Genomic DNA, 16,868 nt, shown 5'->3' with positions numbered 1-16,868 from the left:
GGGAGGAGGGGGAGCCCGGCCACTGACTGACAAGGCGTCTCGCCATTGGGGAGCGGGGGCTGCCTCCCGGCAGCCAATGGGAGCCAGGCGGAGGGAGGGGAAACCGGGGATCAAGCGACCGTCGAGCTCATTGTTGTGGAGCTTCTTAAAGGGGCCGCATCTCCGGGCCGCGGCCGGCGCAAGCGGCGGGGATCGGCGCAGCAAGAGCGGCCCGGGCCCGAGCCCGGAGCCGGCGGGCGGGCGGGATCGAGCTCATGGAACACCCGGCCGCCAAGCGGCGCTCCTGCCCCCCCGGCGGCGGGCGGGGACCCCAGGGGGCCGGCCCGGGGGGAGCCGCCGTGGGCCGGCCCGAGACCCTGCTGGATCTCAGTGCCAAGCGGGTGGCGGAGACCTGGGCCTTCGAGCAGGTGAGGGGTCGGTCCCCGCGGGTCCTCCCGCTCGCCACGTGTCCCCTCCGCCCACCGGGGCAGCCGCCCCCCCGTCCTGTCCTCCTCCCGTCCCCGCCGCCTTCCTACCCTCGGGTGCCCCCCCATCCGCCCCGCTCCTTTTCTGGGTTCTGCCCCTACAGCCCCCTTGGGCATCTCCGCCGTCTCTTCCCTTGGGGTGGCTCTGCCTCCTGCTCCACCCCCGGAACCTTTCCGCAGCCCCCTGCCCCCGGTGCACGGCTCGGGTCTTCCTCTAGCATCTGCCGGGCCCTGCGGCTATCCGCCTCCCGATCTCCTCTCCCCGCCACCCGGAGCCGGGGTCACCCCCCACGGGGGCAGGGGTCTGCCCCCAGGCCGGGTGACACTGGCTGGGGAACAGGAAGTGGAGACTCCACACCCGGCGGGACCAGCCCTGTGTACACTGGTGGGCGGCCCTTTGACCTTTCTGTGGGGTGACAGGCAGTCGGGCCCAGCCCCCCATTGGCTGCCTCCCAGAGGGAGGTTGGTCAGTTACTGGGGGGCTGGGGGCGTTGCCGCGGGGCCCAGAGGCCCCTGCCAGCCCTAGATTCTCGCTCTCAAGCCGGGTGCCCGGGATGCGGGTGCGCTGGAGCTGCGGTGTTCCGCCCCGTGGCTCGGGACTAGTCTGGGCAAAACCCCGCGGGGCTGAGCCCTGGGGAGCAGACCTGGGCCAGGTCTCCCCATCTCCCTGCTTGTCCCGCCCCAGCCCCCCACATCCTCGCCGCTGGGGCGCGTCTCTCACCAGGAAGGGATTTGGTTTCGAGTCAGGCTGGGAAACTTGCCCGACGGGAGGCTCCTGTCCTGACACCCCCCCCCCACCCTCCGCGATGAAGGAACCGTTCCCCGCGGCCCCCAGCCCCCCGGCACATAGCGCCCGTGAGAGCGGTGACTTTACAAAGGGCAGCTCCTTCCAGCCTGGGAGCAGCCCCGCTGACACACGGAGCAGGTGGGTGAGTCCGGGACCTGCCAGTAATAAAGGCTGCCCAAACCGCAGCTGCGTTCAGGGCAGGGGGTCCGGGAGCTGAGGGCCGGAGCCGCAGGCTTGGAGACCCACTCGCCGGTGTGGTTTTTGCCCTCCAGCGCAGGGGCGAGCAAAGTTTTAATGTCGGGCCTCAGTTTTCATCCAGTGCAATGAGCAGCCCCCAGCCTGTGTAATGTCACCCCCAGGGAAGGAAATGTCAATGACCAGCACTGACAGGAAAACCCAACCAAACCGTCTCAGTGGGCACAGGGAGATAAACCTGCCGCCTGTAAAACCGTTGTGAATCGGGGCAGAACTGTGAGTGCCCAGCCCTACACCCCGTAACCCGCTGCGGCCTTCCTTGTTAATGAGGTGAAGGAACCTGGCTGGGAGGGCTGGGCCTGCGTGGGGCAGGGGCTGGACTCCACGACCTCCTGAGGTCTCTTCCAACCTGGGGGTTCTATGATTCTTCCAACCCTGGACCCAGCAGCTGATTGTGCTGGGCCCCCCTGTTACAAAATGTCCTACCCCCCCGAAGCCCCCCCACTTTCCACATTCCTGCTCTAGAGGGCTGGTCTCTCCAATGCTTAGGTCATTGGCTGTTGACCTAGGCCTCGCAGCCCCCAGGCTCTCCTGGTTGCAGGACGGGGGTGGCCTGCTGGATGCGGAAGATTTTGGCTGATTTGGGCAGAGATGGAGAAGATCCGGGACTGGAGGACCCCTCTGGGGCAGATGGGTCCCAGACAGGTTTTGACTCCAAGGGTCCTCGTGGTAAATGAAGCCTCCGCAGCTGACTGCGAGATCGTGAATACGCCTTTTCAGCTCTGGTCACTGCCTCCTTCTAGCCCCTGACCCTGTTGGCCCTCCTGAGTAATAGCTTTCCCAGCTGGCTGCCTGCTGTGGTCAGCACAACAGCTGGGGTCCATGCCTTGCTCTGACACAGACGTGCTGTGTGAGTCCCTGCTCTGTGCCCCAGTTTCCCCCCTGCACCTTGGGGCTGACAGCACTGCTCTGTCTCCTGGGGGAGGGGGAGGATAAATACCATAAAGCCGATTAGACTCTCGGAAGGACCTAAGGTAAAATAGACCCCCACCCCCTGGGGATATTTCACACCCGGCCCCTAGCGAAGCTCTCTGAGTGCCAGGACACGCCCCCGTTGTGCGACACTGTTTATTTTGAAGTCGGACGCACTTTCTGGTTCGATTCTCTGCTTCTGGTCCTGTCTGTGGGACGGCAGGGGGTTGTCAGAGGAAGCCATGCGAATGAGGCTGGCCTGTTTTTTCCGTGGTGAAACCGACTGTGGCTTTTCTCTCTCTCTCTCTCTCTCTCTCTCGGGACTGAGCCCCTGCATCATGGAGATCTAAATCTGCCCTTTCTGAACCGCGGCGGTAATTCATTTCTGACCCCTGGCATTTCCCTGGTGGGGGAAATTGACCGCGGGCACTGCTAGGGAACAACACCCTGCAGGGCTTTAGGGGCGTGGAGCAGCATCCTTCCCTAATGGAGGGTGGGAGGCTGGTCCCAAGGAGCCTGATCCTGCACCTCTCGCCTGGGGGCCTTGCCCAGTGGAGGGCAACAGGATCACTTTGCAAAGCAGCAGGATTGGGCCCGCGGTGAGACGAGCCATCCCAGTGCGACATGCAGGACCTGGTGTTCGCCACAGCTTCCTCGTGTGGTCTCAGCCCGGCCGCTCCCCTCCCCCATGCGTCTGTTTTCCTCCCCTGCAGAGTGGGGCTCATGGTCCGTCCCTGGTGTGCCTGGCCCATGCGGGGGCCAGGGACTGGGCGGCCCTGCAGTTACAATGGCAGTGATGAGGGGTGGATTTGGCAGCTCCCCCTCTAGAGGAAACGGCTCATCCCAGGCGCGGGGCCGTCCGAGCCACAGACAGGGCCGAGCTGGGGGCCCTGGGACGTCCCTGCTACTCTGGCGCCACTTGGGAGGTTTTGGGCCTGGCCGTTTCTGCAGGCCTCTGTCCGCCAAGGCACAGCAGCACTGGAGTCGCTGCCTGAGACATGTTGGGGGCAGGTGTCCGCTCGTGAGCCCCCCCTGCCCCTTAGCTCAGAGCGCTGAGATCGGGCGCTGGGTTGGTTTATAGATGGAGAGACTGAGGCACCTGAAGGGGCAGGGACTTGGTCAGGGCTGTCTAGCCAATCCAGGAGAGAGCTGGGTATAGAATATGGTCCTGACTCTGCCTCCCCCCTGCACCCCCACTGTAACCACTAGACCCCACTCTCCGCCCCGGAGAGAACCCAGGAGTCCTGTCCCATTGTCCCGCCCAACACTGCTGTAACCACGAGACCCCACTCTCCGCCCCGGAGAGAACCCAGGAGTCCTGCTGCCTGTGGTGCGAGGCACGAAGAGGCCTGCTGAGTTAGGAGCTTTCAGCTGGAAACCACCTCGTGGACTTGGCCGAGGGGGGCAGGAAGCAGCGCTGACACCCTGCAGGGGTGTGGCTGGGAGGGGGCTGCTCTCCCAGCAGTGCCCGGGTGGAGTGGGATGCAGCAGGCTCCTGACGGAAGAGGGCAGCTGCTCCGACCCTTCCCCCTGTGCTGCAGGTGGAGGAGCGGTTCTGCCGCGTCCCGGAGCCCGTGCAGAAGCGCATCGTGTTCTGGTCGTTCCCACGCAGCGAGCGGGAGATCTGCATGTACTCGTCCCTCGGCTGCCACCCCCCGGAAGGCGAGCGGGACTCCCGGGTGCCTTTCAACCGTGGCCTGCAGCTGCTGCAGTCCGGGGCTGTCGACCGGGTGCTGCAAGTGGGTGAGTGTGGCCCGCGGGCGGCGTGGAAACAGGGCAGGGGCCGCGGCGGAGGGCAGCTGCAGCTGGCAAAGGCTGCTCCGAGGGAGAATCCCCACACTCGGCAGCAACGTTCCCGCTCAACTTTTCCAGCCATGTGCAGAATAATTTTCCTGGGCGCTGAAGTGTGTGCGGATGTGCACCACCCACAGACACACCCTAGGCTGGGGGCGCACAGCTGTGCTGGCTGAGCGGTTGAGGCATTGGATTAGAAACCCAAGAGGGGTTCCTGTCCCAGGTTCTAATCCTACTGCTCTGGGCGGCACTCTCCTGAGCACAGCCTACCGGGAACGCCGCCTCTCAGCCTGGCCCTCTGGGGGCTGAACGCAGCCTTTGCTCCCTCCTCGAGCCGCTGTGCTGAGCCCGGCTCCTCGGGTGAGTTACTGCATGGCTCCGGGCCTCAGTTTCCCCGTATCTAAAAAGGGATGTTCCTGAGGCTCTTTCATCTCTGCAGTGGTTGCCCTGTGGCGCCGTAGGGGCCTGTACGAGCTGCGGTGGGGGCATGTGGTGCGTGGCCTGCCAAGGCCTGGATCACGTCCGTGCAGCATCGGGCATGGCAAGTTCCCTCCGGCCCTGTCGGGGGGCCCCACGTAGCCCCCAGCCTGACGGAGAGCCCGATGTTGGGGATCTCTGGGCCACACCCTGCGCGACGGGGAGTCGGGCTGTGCAGCTGCCAGCCCCAGCCCCTGACTGCGATCGGGGAGGGGCTGGGCCTGGGCTGGGGAACGGTGCCGCGCAGGGCGGCTTTGCCTTAAGTGCATTGTGGCCCTGCCGCCGGCCGGGGGCTTCCTGGGGGCGGATGTGAAACTGGCCCCTCCTGTGTCTGGCAAGTCCTCAACAGACTCCCATGGATGCAACGGTGGAGGCCTCCAGGGCTCCTGCCTCTCCCCGTGTCCCTCGGCCGTCTGCTCTCCCCCCGCTGCGGGAGGGCGCCCCAACCCTTCACCCCATGGTAGCGCCCAGCCCTGGCTTTGCAGCCGGGCTTGCAGGAGCTGGCAGGCAGCGGGTAGGGTGAGAGCTTTCTCCGCAGTTAAAGCCAAGTTCTGCCCCTAAGCCTGGGCTCTGCCCAAGCCCCCACATCAGCCCCCCACATCCGTCTGGCTCCAGTTAAACATCCGAAGTGGGTCCTGCTGGGGGCTGTTGTGCAGTGCGGACAGTGGGTGGGGGCGGCTCCGAGGCGGAAGATCAGTGCGGCTGTGAGCCCCGGCTCCAGAAGGAGTAAAGCCAGGCTGCCACGGCGGTGCAGGCCCAGAAGGGACGTCGCCTCCCCGAGGCTGGGTCCCCCTCGTAGTGGGCAGTGGAGACTCCTGGGGGGAGCTGGGGAGGGTGGGTTACCTCCCACCCTGGGGTGTTGTCCTTGGAAGCACGGGCAGGTGTGGAGCTGGGGTCAGCTCTGGTCCAGGCGGACAGCCCCTGTGCCCCTCCTGATCCAGCCGGAGCTGCAGATCCTGGCCCTTTGCCTCCCCCGCTCGTTAGCCGCCCCCGCTGGCGGTCGCAGCTTGCGAGGCTGCCCTGATCTCCTGCCCAGCTCAGCCCTGGAACTCCCCGAGCCACTAGGTTTGAAACCCACCTGCTCACGCTCCGGGCAGGGCCGGCGCTGGTGCGGCTGCCAGCAGAGGCGTGGAAATGGCTGGGGAGTACAGTGGGAGCTGGACCAGAGGCAGCTCGGCCCAGGCCTCAGGGTGGAACTCAGCATGCTGATAAGTCACCGCCTGGCCCCAGGCCAGTCTCGGTGGGACGTCCGCCCCTGCCACCTGTGTGCAGGGGAGCTGTGGGAGGGTTCCCACTAACAGCCTGGGTCGCCCTCCACCCCCTCGTGTGAGTCCCCTGCTGCCAGGGCTGGGTGTGTGCCCAGCAGGCTGGACTCCCCTCTCCTTGCACAGGGCAAGCTGGCTCTCGCCAGCCCAGCCCCACAGCGGCTCACCTGCAAACACCTGCTCCTTCCAGCCCAGGGTGTGAACGCTGGGGCGGGGGGCAGGGATGTTGAGCCTCTCTGGTCTGGCGCTCCCTGGGACGTAGCTGGACCAGTGAGCCCAGGGTGCCAGCAGCTGGTAGAGGCACTGGCAGTTGGGGTTGCAGGGACTGGCAGCAGAGCCCCGCCGGGGGCATGGAGCCTGGCAGCTGGGGCTGGATCAGCAGTGGAGCCCAGCTGAGGCTGAGGTCTGGGGGCAAGGACCCCAGCTGCTGGGGCATCCGGCTGGGGCTAGTGGCCAGTGGCCAGTGGCCAGGAGGGAGCCCAGTCGGTGGCCATGTCCTGCAGCAGAGTTGGGCCAGGGGCTCGTGGATGCCGGAGGGGAGCCCAGCTCTCTGCTGAAGGACCCAGGAGAGCCCAGAGCCCATCAGCAGAGGGGCAGCAATTAATCTCCCCTGGGCCAGAGAACTCCCTCAGTCGGGACTGATCAGGTCCTTGGGTGCTGGACCAGGGAGTCCAACCTGTAGGAGCCACACGCGTGTGTGTGTGTGTGTGTGTGCGTGTGTGCGAGTGCACGTGTGTGTGTGCGCGAGAGTGTGTGGGCGCACACGCCCAATAGCCCCGCACGCACAGAAGGGTGTCGGTTACAGCTAGCCGGGGGCATGGGAGGCAGTGCCGGGGGCTCTACAACACCCAGGAGCGAGAGCAGTGGGAAGGGCAGGCGAGGGCCGGGCAGGAGGAATGAACGTCGGGCGCCCGGAGTGCTGGGGCGGTTAAAGCGGCCGCACAGGTCGAGACCCGCCGGGTGCTTGGTGCAGGTCGGGGCAGGGACACAGCCCGGTGGGGAGAACCGGTGCCCGGGTGGGTGGGTACGTTCGCCGTGTGTGAGTTGACAGGGCCGGGTTACTTGGCTGTTCCACGGGCACAGAGTGGGGATCAGTCTGTTCTCCCCGCTCAGTCAGGGGCTCCCCTCGTCTGCCCCTGCGCCGGGGGAGGGGTGCGTAGTGGGTTAGAACGGGGAAGGCTGTGGGCCAGGACACCTGGCTTTGCCCTCCAGCTCTGGGAGAGCAGTGGGGTCGAGCGGTTGGAGCAGGGGGCCACAGCCCTCCCCAGCCTCCCTGTCCCCTCCTGTCCCCAGGCTTCCACCTGAGCGGGAGCGTGACCGAGCCGGCCGGCCCCAGTGAGCCAGAGCGGAGTTTCCACGTCTCCATCAGCTTTGACCGCTGCAAGATCACGTCCGTGAGCTGCGCCTGCGACAACCGGGACATCTTCTACTGCGCCCACGTGGTGGCGCTCTCGCTCCACCGCATCCGCCACGCCCGGCAGGTGGAGCTGCGCCTGCCCATCTCGGAGACCCTCTCCCAGATGAACCGCGACCAGCTGCAGAAGTTCGTCCAGTACCTGATCAGCGCCCACCACACGGAGGTGCTGCCCACCGCGCAGCGCCTGGCCGACGAGATCCTGCTGCTGGGCTCCGAGATCAACCGCGTGCACGGTACGGGCTGGAGGGCGGGGCTGCACAACGGGGGCCTCTGAGTGGCTGTAGAATCTGGGACCTGCCTCCTGATTGGCTGCAGAGTTGGGGCCTCTGGATCACTCTAGAATCTGGGACCCGCCGCGCTCTCCTGTTGGCGGCTGGGCAGGGCTCTAGGACACTAGACGGGCTCGAGAACACGAGGGGCCGGTCAGTCATTTTCCATCCCATCCCCAGGGCCTAGGACAGGGAGGTGGGGTCCTGGGGGAGTTCGGCCATCCGGGTGACCATCTCCCCCATCCCCCAGGTGCCCCAGACCCCACAGCAGGGGCCAGCAGTGAGGACGCCAACCGCTGGCACCTGGACGAGGAGCAGATCCAGGAGCAGGTCCGGCAGCTCCTCTCCAACGGCGGCTACTATGGAGCCAGCAAGCAGCTGCAGTCCATGTTCAACAAGGTAACACCCCCCAACCTGTGGCCCCCGCTGTCTGCCCTCGGCAGATGGGTCCCTGCTGATCGCCCCCACCCTTCCCACCTCAGCTGGAACACGCTCAGACCCCTCTTCCCCTGGGGGTGGGTGGTCCAGCCCTGGTTCTCTGCTGGAGCTGCGGGGGGGAATAACCCTGGCCTGGGGGGCTCCTGAGCTCCTCACCCCCAGGGCTCTGGGTTCTTGGGGTCCCAGCCCCACCCGAGCTGCTCCCCTCCCCAGGTGCGCGAGATGCTGCGGATGCGGGACTCCAACGGCGCCCGCATGCTCATCCTGATGACGGAGCAGTTCCTGGAGGACCCGCGCCTGGCGCTGTGGAGGCAGCAGGGAGCCGGCATGACGGACAAGTGCCGGCAGCTGTGGGACGAGCTGGGTAAAGGAGGCATCTTAGGCTAGCGCCGCCCAGGTTCATCTTCCCGGTGCCCCTCACTGCCGACCCGCAGCCCCCGCACCCCCATCTCTGCCGGTGCCCCTCACTGCCGACCCGCAGCCCCCGCACCCCCATCTCTGCCGGTGCCCCTCACTGCCGACCCGCAGCCCCCCAACTCCCACCCTCTGCCGGTGCCCCTCACTGCCGACCCGCAGCCCCCGCGCCCCCATCTCTGCCGGTGCCCCTCACTGCCGACCCGCAGCCCCCCAACTCCCACCCTCTGCCGGTGCCCCTCACTGCCGACCCGCGGCCCCCCAACTCCCACCCTCTGCCGGTGCCCCTCACTGCCGACCTGCCGCCCGTGCGTCCCACCGGCCTGTGTTCCAGACTCGACCTCTCACCCTGCAGCCTGGGAGAAGTACTGGTGGGCAGCTGGGCACCAGCCTCACCCCTTCTCCCTGCGCAGGGGCCCTGTGGGTGTGTGTGGTCCTGAACCCCCACTGCAAGCCGGAGGAACGTGCCCTGTGGCTGGCGCTCCTGAGGAAGTGGAACAAGCTGGACGTCTGCCCCTTGGAGGAGGGCAACTATTCCTCCGACGCACCCGGAGCCCCCGCAGCCCTGCAGCCCCCCTCCTTTCCCAGCATGGGTAGGGCAACGTCGCAGCTGGGGAGAGGGGGCTTGGGGGACAGGCTGGGGAGTCTGGGTGGAGGTGGGAGCAGTTCCCTGTTCCCTGGAGCCCAGGGCAGCTTCCCGCAGCCTCCTCCAACCCTGGATTGGAGCTAGTGTGTCCCTGGGCCCCTTTCCCTGCATCCCCTAGAGGAGCCAGGCCCTGCCCCATTCCCTGCCCCCTGAGCCAGCCAGGCCCCTGGCACAGGGTCAGGTGGGAGCCGGCGGCCCTAGAGGGACAGGCCCTGCCCCATTCTCTGCCCCCGTGGGCCAGCCAGCCCCTGGCACAGGGTCAGGTGGGAGCTGGCGGCCCTAGAGGGACAGGCCGCTCTTGCTGCCCCGGCCCGACTCTGGCTTTCCCCCGGCAGCGCCCACCCACCAGACCGTCTTCGGCCGCGCCCTCAGGGCCGGGGAGCTGCGCTGGACCGACTGCCACCTGCAGAGGATCCTGGGCAACGACGGCTCCGGCCTGGGCATCCAGGGCCCCAGCGACAAGCTCTGCTTCGACCCCCAGGGCCGCCCGCTGTGGCTGGGGGAGCCCTTCCCAACCGCCTGTGCCCGGGTGGAGGCCCTGCGCTCCCACGGCTACCCCCGGGAGGCCCTGCGCCTGGCCACCGCCCTGGTCAGCACCCTGCGCCTGCAGCGCCGCCACCAGCTGGACAGCTACCGGCAGCAGAAGAAAGGTGGGGGCGGGGCAGCAGGACGCCTGGGTTCTCTTCCAGGCCTGGGGGGGGTGGGGCAGTGGGCGGAGCCAGCCGCAAGCCAGCTTACCTGGGTCTCCTGCCCTGCTCTGGGCCTCGGCCTGCAGCTATAGCAGGTGGGCCCGCGGGCTGGGGCTGCCTGACTCGGGCATGGAGGAGCAGAGGCGCTGGCCTTGGGGGGGTGGCATGCAATGAGTGCGGCAGGGCTCAGCTGGTGGGGGAGGGGGAGGCAGTGACTCATGGGCCTTTTCCCCCCACCCCCTGCAGAGCTGCTGCACAAGGGCAGCACATCCATCACCAACCAGGAGGGCTGGGTGGGCCACCCCCTGGACCCCATCGGCTGCCTGTGCCGGGCCCTGCTGGAGCCCTGCCGTGCGGACCCTGAGGGGCCGTCGCTCCAGCCAGGTACGGGGGTGGGGCTATGCTGTCTGGCGGGGGGGTGAGATCCGGGTGACCCCTCGGCACCGGGGGCTTGCTGTGGGCGGGGGAGGTGCTGGCACAGACTGGGGGGTCTGCATCGGTGTCTGTTCTCCCCATGCGGCCTGAGGCTGCTCCCACCCCCCCCCCCCACCGTGGGGCGCCGGCTGGGTGACAACCCCCCCCCCCCCCAGCATGGGGCGCCGGCTGGGTGACAACCCCGCCCCCCCCACCGTGGGGCGCCGGCTGGGTGACAACCGCCCCCCCTCACCATGGGGCACCAGCTGGGTGACCCCCCACACACACACCGTGGGGCGCCAGCTGGGTGACCCCCCACACACACTATGGGGTGCCGGCTGGGTGACACACACACCCCACACCGTGGGGCACCGGCTGTGGCTGACTCCCCTCACCCCGCAGAGGCGGCAGCGGAGGGGAAGAAGAAGGAGCTGTACCAGCACGTGCCGGTGCCCTGCGGCGTAGGCGAGTCCTGCTGGGCGCTGGCGCTGGAGGTGGCGCTGGCGGGGCTCGGGCAGCAGCGGGCCATGCCCGAGGGGCTCCACGCCCAGGACAAGGTGGTGCGGAGCGAGGAGCAGCTCATTGCCCTGCTGGAGGAGATGGAGCTGGACGAGCGGCTGGTGCAGGTGCTGCGCAGGCAGGCAGCGCTGCTGCTGGAAGGTACAGACGGGGGGCTGGGATCTGGGGTGCAGGCTGGGCTGCCATTGGCTGATGCACTGGATTCTGGGGGCGGGTCCCAGGCAGCCCCTCACCCTGGCGTCTGTTCCCTGCCAGGCGGCCCCTTCAGCGGCTTCGGGGAGGTGGTGTTCCGGGAGAGCGTACCCATGCACGCCTTCGCCCGCTACCTCTTCACTGCCCTGCTGCCCCACGACGCCGACCTCGCCTACCGCCTGGCGCTCAGAGCCATGAGGTAGGTCCCACCCGCCGGCCTTGGCTGGCCCCAGCTACCCAGCCAGCCCGCCACCGCCCTGCAGCGCAGCCTGGGTATCACCAGCCGTGCCCCCAGCACCCCGCCTTGGGGGGCTGCACAGGGAGGGGCCCATCCACACCTCCGCAAGGTGATTTCCTCCAAGCCACGCTCTTAGGGGGTTAAGCAGTGAGCCCCCTCCTGTTGCCTTGAGGACTCCTGGGTTCTCTCCCTGGCTCAGACAGGGCTGGGGGGCAGCAGGGGGACCGGACGTTTTGCTGTGTGTTCTGCTGAGCTGGGGATGCAGGGGGACCGGACGTTCCCGAGGGGACAGCTTCTCTCACCTGCCCCACTTCTGCTATCCGCAGGCTGCCAGTGCTGGAGACGGTGCTGCCGGCTGGGGACCTCCTCCACCAGAGCCCGCTGGACTCCATGCTGGCCAACCGCTTCCCCCGCTGGTTCATCCTGGGCCACCTGGAGACGCGGCAGTGTGAGCTGGCATCCACCATGCTCACCGCCGCCAAAGGTGAAGCCGGCTGCTTGGTGCAGGGCGACCGGGGGTCTGTTCCAGGGCAGAGAGGGGCGAGTTGGACGCTGGTTTAACTGCCCCTGAACAGACTCGAACTGGGGAACCTCTGGAGCCAGCAGCTTTTAGGCCAAGCTGCAGAGGTCCCTGGTTTGAGTCTGCCTGTGGGCAGTTACACCAGCTCTTGGGATCAGCTCTCTTCACCCATGCTGAGCTGCTGCAGGCCAGGCAGGGTCACCCCATCCCCTTTGCTTGGGCAAAGAGGGGAGAGCCCAGCCTGGTGCTGGAGTGGGGAGCCTGTGCCCCATTCCTAGGGTGACCATATTCCCACAGGCTAAATACTGGACACCCTGAGGGGCTTCCAGCCAAAACGGGACAGACGGTCACCCTGAGTCAGGTAGTGGCTATCCTAGGTGGGCTGCCACCTTGCTGGTTGGTGGGGTGCTCCCTGGCTGCAGGGGCAGCTGTGGCTCCCGGCTGCCCTATGCCTTGGGGCGCCAGGGACCAGCTGCAGCTCTGCAGGCGACCTCCCCATGCCAGAGCTCCTGGAACCGCTGGGAGCGAAGTAAGGGGCAGCCGTGCCCGTCTGGTTCCCAGCTCCCCTGAGCAGCGGGGAGCTCAGAGCCAGGCACAGCCGCACGCTCAGTTTCCCCGCTCCCCTCCACTTGCAGGAGCTGGGAAAGTGACCGGCGCTGCTGCATCTGGCTCCCGTGAGCGGCAGGAGCCCAGAGCCGGGTCAGTTTCCTGGCTCCCCCAGGCTGCGGCACCAAGTCAGGGCAAATGAGGCACCAGGGAGGCAGCCCAGATAGGGGGCTGTCCTACATTCCCACCCTCTGGCCGAGGGCAGCTGGCGCCCCCCAGAGGGGGAAGTCTTGGTAGCCCCTTCCTCAGGAGCCGGGCGTCAGCCTCTCTGGGAGCCAGCCCCTGGGGGTTCCCCGCCATGGCCCTGCCCCGTGGAACCTCTTTCCCTGGGCTGCCCCGGGGGCTAACCCCTGCTCCTGATCCTCGCCGCAGGAGACCCCACGTGGCTGCACACGGTGCTGGGCTCCATCCAGCGGCACATCCACTCTCCTGCCCTCCTGTTCAAGCTGGCCCAGGATGCCTGCAAGACGGCCACGCCAGCCAGCACCCCCCCGGACACCACGCTGCTCAACGTCGCCCTGGAGCTCGGCCTTCAGGTACGCGGTGGAGGGGGCCTATGGCTGGGGTCGCTCGCCCAGCCCGGACATGCAGCCGCCTCTGGGGTGGGGCACAGCAGCTGCATAACACAGCAGGAAGTGGGGCTCCTCAAGTGGGTAGAACAGCTGTGGTCTGAGAGTCAAGACACCTGAATGCTGCTCCTGCCTCTGCCATCATTTCACTGGGTGACCTCGAGCCGGTCTCAGCCGTGCTGTGCCTCAGTTTCCCCCGTGGGGTGCGGGCGACCCCTCCCTGGGTGCTCTCGGCTGCTCCCGTGAAGGGGGCTGAAGCTGTAGGTGGGCTCCCCGTGCCGGGGGCTCAGGCATGCAGTGGCCAAGCCCCAGGCACTGTAACGAGTTGTCTCCTCCCCCCGACCCCCCGCAACCCACCCAGGTGATGCGGATGACTCTGAACACCATGACCTGGCGCCGGCGGGAGATGGTGCGCTGGCTGGTGAGCTGCGCCACCGAGATCGGTGAGTGGCTGAACCGGGGCGGGAGGGTGGAATGGACCCGGCTCCCCCCCAGTGACACCCCGGGAACGGCCCCTGCCCAGCCGACTCCCCTGCCTGTGCTGCCGTTTTCCTCTAGTGCAGCACCAGCTGCTCACGGCTTGGACCAGCCCAGCGTGGATGGGAGCCAGGACTCCTGGGTTCCCGTCCCAGGCAGGGGAGGGGGGCCGAGTGGTGAGCTCAGGGGATGGGTGGGGTGCCTGGACTCCTGGGTTCCCATCCCCTTTGGAGGTGGGCAGGTCCCTGCTTTCCCCAGTGGGGATGGTCCCTGCCAGCAGTGGAGGTGGCAGCTGGGTGGGGGAATTGACCAGGTCGGGGGATGAGGGGGACGACCCACGAGCTGCCCTGACACCTCCCCACCCCGCAGGCGTGCAGGCCCTGATGAACATCATGCAGAACTGGTACACGCTCTTCACCCCTCTGGAGGCCACCACCATCGTGGCCGTGACGGGCACCACCCCCGCCACGCTGCTGCGCCTCAACCTGGCCTACAGGCAGCGGGACGAGCTGTGCGCCCAGGCCCGGGCGGTGGCCCTGCAGTGCGCCATGAAGGACCCGCCGAACTGCTCGCTGCCGGCCCTGACGCTGTGCGAGAAGGACCACGCCGCCTTCGAGGCCGCCTACCACATCGTGCTGGACTCGGCCGGCGCAGCCGGCGTGGGCCACACCCACCTCTTCACCCTGGCCCGGTACATGGAGCACCGGGGCCTGCCACTGCGTGCCTACAAGCTGGCCACCTTGGCCTTCTCCCACCTCAGCATCGCCTTCAACCAGGACACCCACCCGGCCCTCAACGACGTGCTCTGGGCCTGCTCACTCAGCCACTCGCTGGGCAAGAGCCAGCTGGCCGCCCTGGTGCCCCTGGTCATCCGCAGCGTGCAGTGCGCCCCCATGCTGGCCGACATCCTGCGCCGCTGGAGCCTGCCCCCGCCCACGCCCGGCCGCCGCAGCAGCGCCAAGTCCCCCGCCGCCAGCCCCGGCCAGGACAAAGCCCCCCTGGGCCAGCTGCTGGAGGCGGCCATTGCCGCCTACGTCAGCACCACCCACTCCCGCCTGACCCACATCAGCCCCCGGCACTACGGCGAGTTCATCGAGTTCCTGGGCAAGGCCCGCGAGACCTTCCTGCTGGCCCCCGAGGGGCCCCGCCAGTTCCGCCACTTCCTTGACAGCCTCAAACAGACCTACAAGGGCAAGAAGAAACTCATGCTCCTGGTGCGGGAGCGATTCGGCTAGGGGCGGGGCTGGGAGCTGCTCCCTCCCCGTCGGGGCTGCTCATCCCCCTTTGGGGGTGGGGCCATGGACTGGTCCCTCCCCCTTCCTGGGTGGGGTCACAGGCTGCTCCCTCCATGGGGGTGTGGCTTTGAGCTGTTCCCGCCCCGTGGGGGTGGGGCCGCAGGCTGCTCCTCCTTGGAGCTGGACTGGCTCAGTTGAAGGCTGTCTATGGATTCAGCCAGGGACCCCCAGCTCCCCACAGATGGAGGGAGGGGGGTGGTTCGGCAGGGTCCCCTGTTCACTGAGGGGGAGCCCTTGATCCAAATGGGCCAGGGCGGTGTCGGGGGGTCGCGGTGAAGAATCCTGTTGCTGTCCAGGGTTTAGTTTATATGGGGAGGGGCCGGGGGGAGTTGCAGATTTCAGTATTAGCGCCGGACGCCTGTGGCTGCCACGGTCTGTCTCGGAGGATCATCTCCGCGCTGAGGGGTTGGGGGTGTCAGAGGGAGGGACAGACCCAGGCGGTGCGGGGACCAGCCTGGTGCACAGAACGGGGAGGGGGGCCCAGTCCCCGAGCAGCAGGGGCCCGATCCTGGGCTTGGCACTGCCTACGATTTTAGCCAAGACTTGGGGGGCCTCTCCAGCCAGGTGCGGGAGCCGGAATTGGGGTTGTCCCTGGGCTGGGGCCAGTGGTGCCCCTAACTTCCCCCAGTGGTCGAAGCCCCCATCGTCCTACCCCCTCCTGGAGACGGCGGGGGGAAAGCAAAGCCAGGGCCGCCTCTTCTGGCTCCCCCTGCCCCGTTGCTTTCCCCTCTGGCGCCTTGCAGCTGTGAGAACCTGGAGCTGCAACACTGGGGAGGGTCCCAGGCAGCCCAGACACCCAGGCCCTTCCCCACCATGGCTGGGCAGCAGCTGCTGGCAACGCTGAGAGGCTTCGGGGACACCCCCGCCGTTTCTCCAGCCCAGATGCCCTGGGGCTGCCTGCAAGTGCCCGTCACCCTGGTGCCCGCGTGCCCCCGAGCTGGCTTCGGGATGAGCGGGATGCAGGCCGGACAGCCCCCAGCTCTGGCCGGGGCAGGGGAGGAGAGACCCAGCCTAGCCGTTCCCCCGCTCCCACCTGTCAACCTCTGGCCCTGATCCTGCTGCCTGGGACCTGCAGCCTCCAAGCGCTGGGCTGCCTCTCTGCTGGCTGTGGGGGAGGGTTGCTGACCCCTCTCTCCAGCTGGCTGTGCCCAGCCCTGACCTGCCACACTGGGGCTTTCCTCGCCAGCCGGGGCCATGCCAGCGTGCGTACCCTTCCCACTCCGCTGTTTATCTCTGGTCCTAACCCCCACCCCCCAGTATCTCTGCTCTAACCCCAGGAAGAGGGTGAAGAGCTGAATCCACCGGGGTGCCCCATGGCTCAGTCAATCCCAGCAAAGAAGGGTCGGGGGGATGCAGCCTGGGCCATGCGCCTCTGGCTGGGGGCTGCTGATGCCCACAAATGAAGGGCTTCCCCAGGGGGTCTCTCCCAGCGCTGGGGCGGCCGGTGCTCTCCTGTGCTGTAGCCTCATACCTCAGCCCCTCACCCGCTTCGGGCCAGGCTGCACTCCCAGGAGGTGGGCGGGGGGTTGGTTCCTGGATGGGGGAGAAAGGAAAGTTCTCAGCCTCTGCCACAGGGCACAAGTCCTTTTTCCTCTGCCAAATTCTACTCAGGAAAGCGTCCGCCGGGCAGGTACAGACTGGCTTGTTGTGCAGATAATTTAACACAGTAATACAGATGGGGGGGCGAGGGGCTGTTGGATTTTACCCTCCCTGCCCCTCCATCCCCGAGAAGTGGCAGCTGAGAGATTCTGTATTGCACAGCTCTCGGGGGAGCCCTTCCGATCCCTGTGGCCCCTTACTGTCCCCGCTGGTTGGTTGGTTTCCCTGCTGCTGTTACAGAAACCCCCAAACAAACCTGTACTTTTGTAATTGTTTTCTATTTATTGAATTGTTTATTGTATTGTATTTTTTGTAAAAGGTTTAACATTCAGAAACGACCCTGGTTTTTCCCTTGATGCCCCCAGGAGGGAGATGGCTGGAGTCACTTTGCAGCACTGGGACCAGGGGTAACCTTCAGCTGGGGAGTTAGAAGGTTAGAAGTGGGGCGAGCCCCTTGGCTGGGAGCAATGGTGGGCAGGAAGGGAGGACACCAGCCAGCCTGCGGATGATGCCCGTAACTGCTGGGCACCGCAATAAGGTCAGGCCGGGCCCCTCTTCTCTCGTTTGCTAAGAGCCATGGGCCTGGTGCAGGGCTGGTTGTGCAGGCAGCTC

The 16,868-nt window shown here is 67.0% G+C and overlaps 1 protein-coding gene across 1 annotated transcript; it reads left to right on the top strand.

The window, feature by feature from the left end:
* Positions 1–76: 76 nt before the first annotated feature.
* Positions 77–16,585, top strand: ZSWIM4 (zinc finger SWIM-type containing 4). Its single transcript, XM_074980236.1, is given in 15 exon segments — positions 77–240; positions 242–407; positions 3,960–4,161; positions 7,248–7,604; positions 7,891–8,039; positions 8,292–8,442; positions 8,906–9,085; positions 9,474–9,788; positions 10,074–10,211; positions 10,644–10,901; positions 11,016–11,151; positions 11,517–11,674; positions 12,689–12,852; positions 13,247–13,328; positions 13,732–16,585. Coding segments are annotated over 15 exon segments (3,486 nt in total). The 3' UTR covers positions 14,598–16,585.
* Positions 16,586–16,868: the final 283 nt, after the last annotated feature.

Source organism: Carettochelys insculpta, chromosome 29 (assembly GCF_033958435.1).
Source record: "Carettochelys insculpta isolate YL-2023 chromosome 29, ASM3395843v1, whole genome shotgun sequence".
NCBI lineage: Eukaryota > Metazoa > Chordata > Testudines > Carettochelyidae > Carettochelys > Carettochelys insculpta.
Note: the sequence above shows the minus strand (reverse complement) of the source record. Positions and strands in the feature narration are given on the sequence as shown.